The 5,621-nt window shown below is 51.3% G+C and overlaps 1 protein-coding gene across 7 annotated transcripts in view; it reads left to right on the top strand.

Annotated features, from left to right (window-relative positions):
• LOC101575884 (tubulin monoglycylase TTLL3) overlaps positions 1-4,989 on the top strand; it is a 24,544-nt gene extending 19,555 nt beyond the window's left edge. For 2 of the 7 annotated variants that reach the window (XM_023705446.1, XM_023705439.1), the window contains 4 exons: positions 2,425-2,569; positions 3,125-3,201; positions 3,309-3,526; positions 3,665-3,883. In XM_023705446.1, the coding sequence (XP_023561214.1) occupies positions 2,425-2,569; positions 3,125-3,201; positions 3,309-3,443 (357 nt within the window). In that variant the 3' untranslated portion in view covers positions 3,444-3,526; positions 3,665-3,883. Of the gene's footprint in view, positions 1-2,424; positions 2,905-3,124; positions 3,202-3,308; positions 3,535-3,664; positions 3,884-4,074 lie in introns of those variants that run through there. The other 5 variants (XM_023705427.1, XM_023705434.1, XM_023705428.1 and 2 more) reach the window with 5 other exon arrangements.
• The last annotated feature ends 632 nt before the right edge of the window (positions 4,990-5,621 follow it).

Below are 5,621 nucleotides of genomic sequence, written 5' to 3'. Positions count from 1 at the left end.
GCTCACTCAGGCTGCCTGAGCAGCAGGTCTAGCTGGGGATCAAACTTGCGGTATCCTGCTCCTGACTGCGTTGGCATGAGCAGGCGCTTAAACAACTGAGCTAAGGGCTGTCCCCCAGTGTATTTGCACTTTTTAAATGTCCCCTGAATGTCCTTCACTGCTGAGTTTTAGACCTACATAATCAGGGCTCCACCCTGCACTGGCAGTTTTGTATCTTTAATCTGGGGCGGCTCCACTGCTTTCCTATCATTTGATCTTGGAAAAGGGCCTGGCTGGTTGTTTGGTAGAACTGTCCCACATTCTGGATTTATCTGATTGTTTCTTGTGATGTTGTCTAACTTGGTCTTCTGATCTCCTGTTATCAGAATGTCCCATAAACTAGAAGTTAGGCCAGGCTGCTGGATGGAGTTCAGGTTAAGCATTTTTGGTAAAAACACTAGAAGTGATGCTGGGTGACTTTCGTGACATCACAGGGCACATAACCATCAGTGTCTCACAACCAGTGATGCTGAATCAGTGGGTTAAGATGGAACCTGTCAGTGTCGGCAAGATAGCTCAGCGGTCTAAAGCACCTGCTTAGGCAAGCTTAGGGAAGCATGCAGGGACCGTGGTTCAATCCCCAGAAGGCCGAGGCACAAAGAATCACTGAGTTCAAGGTCAGTTTGAACTACATGGTGAGAAGCTGTCTCAGAACAAACCAAAAAAGAGTGGCCATTAAACTTCTCCCAGAACCAGGGCCCTCCTCTTGCAGGTACGCTCTGTGCAATAGTCCCTTCCCTGTTGCTGTAATATAATACCGTAGAGTGCATAGAGCTTCGTCCAGCGTGAGGTTCTGGAGGTGCAAGGCCAAGGGACCATGTCTGCTGCTGGCCTTGCTGGCCGTGTCCTGAAGTGGGTAAGATATCACCTGTCAATTACGGGAGGCGGTGGGGTGCAGCTGTCCTTGAGTCACAGCAGCAGTGACACGGAAAGGGAGTAGAAGCCCAGGTAGCACCGTGGTGGACCTGTGTCCAGCTGATCTCTTCTCACGAAGCCCCCTGGGCCTCTCCTGCTCTTCGTCTCATCTGAATCCCCTCCCAAGTCCCGTGCCCAGTGCCCTGAGTTTCTACCCTCCTATACCTATACAAGAGAGGAACCAAACTGAAATACATGAGGCTTTGGGAGGTGCTGGGCCCATATACTTTATGAAGTGGTTTGCCTACATTCAGATCACATCTTTTTTTTTAGCTAGGGTCTCACTATGTAGTCAGGCTGGCCTTGAACTGAGTTGTAAGCCAAATTACTCAACACGATCCTCCTGCCTCAGCCTCATTAGTGCAAGGGTCACAAGCATGCATGACCATATCCAGGTTCTTACTTGTTTTATTAGAGTGGTAAAATGCTCCCAGCTACTCGGGAGGTTGAAGTGAAAGGGTAGCAAAATATTTTAATCAGATTTTATTGGTATATTTTCCATACACAGAGTGATCACATTCATCATAGAGAATTTGTACCTATGCTTGCTTGCTTTCCGTGTGTGTGTGTGTGTGTGTGTGTGTGTGTGTGTGTGGTACTGGGGATTGAATTCCGGACGCTGCACTTGCCAGGCAAGCACTTATTCTACTGAGCTATCTCCCTGGCCCCAGTTTCCTTTTTTTTATTGCCCATTCTCCTACCTTCCCTTCAACCCAGGAGGACAGCAAATTTGACATCAGCCGGAGCAATTTTCTTGTTTTGATCTTTTTTTTTTTTTTTTTTTTTTTGTACAGAGAATTGAACTCAAGACCTTGCACGTGCTGGGCAAGTGCTTATGATGCTATCTTTCTGGCCTTTTTTTGATCTTTTTTGTGGAACCGGGGATTAAACTCAGGCCCTTGCGCTTGCCAGGGAAGCGCTTATTCTACTGAGTCATCTCCCAATCCCTTTTTTGATCTTTTTGAAACAGGGTTTTAGTGTATAATTCAGGCTGGCCTTGAACTTACCTTGTAGCCCAGACTGACCTTGAATTCACAGTGGGCCTTCTGCCTCAGCTTCTCAAGTTTTGAGGTCACAGGCTACCCTCCCTCAGCCTGTCAAGTAGCTGGAACTGCAGGCTTGGGCCACCATACCCAGCTCCCTCTGCCGTCCTGAGTCTGGTAGTTTCTGCTCTGGCTGTAGCACTCACTCCTCCTGGGAAGTCCACCTTGTGCAGCATAGGCAGTGGTCCCCTGGTGGTCCCCGGAAGGAAAGCTACAGACATGTTCCCTTGGGCAGAGGGTCAACAGTGGGGATAGCTGTGGGGCTCGGGAACTCTAGGGATACCTGGAGAGACCCTGGTGGACAGAGGTGGGCTTTCTGATTCCTAGGCCTCATCCACCTGCTTCATCCACCTCCACCTCTATCCTCTCAGGCCAAGGGTCCCTGACCCCCTGTCTGAATGGCCTTGTCTCCTCTTCTTGCCTATAGCCTGCTGTGGAGGTGCCACAGTATGTGGGCATCCGGCTCCTGGTGAAGGGCTCCACCATCAAGAAGCCCCTGGCCCTGAGTCACCGACGGACAGGAGTCCGCCCTGTGCTTCCTCATCTGCTGACCCGGCGAGGCTCTGGGGAAGGCAAGGACTCGGGGACCCCTACCCACAGGTCAGCGTCTAAGAAAGTTACTGGGGCCAGGAGCCAGAGGCACACAGAGAAGCTGACCTCTGCTGCCACTACCTCAGTCCCCAGAAAGGGGAAGAAAGGCAAGGCAAAAAGAGCCCTGGCCCCAAGCAGACCCGACCACCTTTGCACTTGAAGACCCCCACCTTCCCTACACAGCCCAGGGTCAGGAGGTGACTTCTGTTGCTTTCCAAGCCCCTCTGAGCCACCCTGATTTGCCTGCCCACCAAGGAGTCCCAGTACCAAGTCAAAGCTGTGGCTCACCAGGTTTTCTTGACAAATATCCAGACCAGTAAGTATTGTCCTTACAGAGCAGACCCCTGCCAGGTAGTTACATGGAAAGGCTGCTGGAGAGGGTTGGCCCAGACCCTGGTGCAAAATTCTGCCATTGCCTCTGGGCAGAGTGGCCTGGGACTACAGGAAGAAAGGTCTACAACACTTAGCAGTAGACAACTGCCCATTCCTCTGTCCTCACAGCAGCCTAGTGAGGTGGGTGCTGTCCCACTTTCCAGCCCAGGTAGCAGGAAATGTGAGGAAGTTGCCCGAGGTTGCAGTGCTTGGAAGGGGCAAAGCCGGGATGCAGACCCAGGTCTGTGGGCCCTGAGCCCTATGCTCATCCCCTATCTGCCTGTCCATGACCCTGTGGGGCAGCTGTGAGCTCGGCCTCTGGCCCTCACAGTGTCCCTTGCTCCACAGCCCTGCCCCCTGTCCCCAGCCTCCAGCCCAGGGTCCGGCTGCCTGCACTGCGACCCTGTGGGCGGGGCCTCCAACCGCAGCTCTGTGCGCTGGTGGGCTCCAAGGCCCTGTCGTCCACAGGCAAGGCCTTGCTGACTCTGCCTATGGCCAAGGTTTTCATTTGCCTCCCACCCAACCCTGCTGTCAAGCTGGTGCCCAGCATTCCAAAGCTGAAAAAGGTAGGCCTCAAACTCTGACTCCCTGACAGGCGGCAACAGGCAGTGGGTTCGGGGCTAGAGGACGCAGGCAGAGGGAAGCCCCAGAACTCCCTTCCCAGACAGACCCCTGATTCTCCTTTCCTCTCCTTTCAAACCGAGGATTTTGCTCCTCAGTGCCCTCGAGGCCCCCGTCCTGGAAGTGCCTTGTACCCTATGTTCTTTGAAGCTGCAGCTCTTCCTAACACCCCTAGGAAGGTCAAGGCCAAGGGCAAGTTCAAGGCCAGACCATGCGACAAATCCAAGGCCCAGGCACATACTCTAAAGAGGCTGAACCTCCCATGACCCCCACCGGGGCCTAGGGAGCCACTGGGGATGTGAGGCTGGAGAAACCCTGGCTCCTGAGTACAGCGCCAAATAAAAAGGAGCAAATGGAGTATTCTGGGTTGGCTCCCCTGCTATGGAGGGGAGGTGGGAGGTGGAATGGGGGGAGGCCCCTTCCCCAAGGCCCAGCCAGGGCCAGAGCTGGAGGCCTGAATCCACAGCAGGGAAATTCTGCACTTCCTGTGCAGGAACTACACAGATGAGAAGCTGACTCTGGAAGACGGAGAGCTTGGGATCTGGAGAGCTTGGCTTGCCCAAAACCTCGTGTCAGTGAGTGGAAGGTGGAGGCCTTCTGCTGGCCACCAGGAGCCCCCCAGACCCAGAGGACAAGCTGGACTGGCTGGGTGACAGGCACTGGGACATAAAGACAGGAGGGGTGGGGCAGGATCACCTTGCCTGAACTCAGCACTCCTCCTGAGGATGAGTCCAAGTCCTTCCCTTCCTCTGTGAGGAGTCCAAATCTCTAAGACTGAAACCTTCATGCCACACCCACATTACAAAGTCCAGCATCTCCTGGTGGTAGTAGGTTGAATGGTGCCCCCAAGACACATCTAAAGTTTGACTGTGTGCTTGGGTGGGGTCGTGCAGGTGCAGTTCAATTGATGAGATGAGAGCATCTGGGATTATCTGGAGGTCCCCCAAACCCAACAAGTGTCCTTGTAAGAGTCAGAAGAAGCCGAGCTGATGGCAAACTCCTCTAACCCCAGCACTTGAGAGCCTGAGGCTATTTCAAATTTGAGTCCCATATAGGTGACTTAGTGAAACTGCCTCAAAAGGAAGCTGGTGGCTAGGATGTAGCTCAGTAAGAGGCCCTGGTTCAAACATCAGTACCCCTACCCCGCAAAAAATCAGATGAGATGAGGCAAGGTGCAGGGATGGAAAAATTCTATTTTCATCTTCCCTGGTTGGGTCTGAGATTATATTATGTGAGACATACTAATAGGAGAAAAAGGTAAGAATTTATTTAGTATAAGCTCATATGACAAGGAATCCTCATAAATGAAGAACCAAAGAGCGATTACAATCAGTTACTTATAATGCTGGATTGAACAGAGAGTAATTGTAAAGAAGCAAATTATTTATATGGACAGTCTTACTTTTATTTATTTATTTGTATTTTAGGGAAGGGTCTACAGAGTGTTCAGGGTCTCCCTACTTAAGATCAGACTTGTAGTGATCCTCCTGTTTCCAGCCTCTCAAGAGCTGGGATTACAGGCGCACGCCACCATTCTGTCTCGGACAGTCTTTTTTTTTTTTTTTTCAGAACCGGGGTTTGAACTCACGCCCTTGCACTTACCAGGCAAGCGCTTACTCTACTGAGCTATCTCCCCGGCCCCTTGGACAGTCTTACTTCATCATTTTTATTTTACTTTGTTTTACTGTGGATTGAACCCAGGGCCTTTGCACCTGAGCTACGCTCCATTCTCTTGAGATGTCCATCACTCTAAGGTGCTTAGTTACCCCCAGGCTGGGTTCCCAGAAGGCTGGGATTATTATGAGCCACCACATCTAGCTTTCTTGTTTCTTTTTTTTAAAGAGCAGAGAAATTTATTGGGGACTAGAATGGGGAATAGAAACAACTCCTGAGAAACAGGAGGGGGTCCCAAATGGGTTGCTAACAAGGAAATTTTAGAGCAAAGTTCGGAGGGGTGGATAGAATATGGGTCAAATTACAATCAACCAATAAGATTACAAGCAGCCACAGAAGAATTACCTTGGACCAAACAAGTGTTTT

This window comes from Octodon degus, unplaced genomic scaffold (assembly GCF_000260255.1).
Source record: "Octodon degus isolate 3935 unplaced genomic scaffold, OctDeg1.0 scaffold00008, whole genome shotgun sequence".
NCBI lineage: Eukaryota > Metazoa > Chordata > Mammalia > Rodentia > Octodontidae > Octodon > Octodon degus.
The sequence above is the reverse complement of the archived record's forward strand: the minus strand, read 5'-3'. Positions and strand labels throughout refer to the sequence as shown.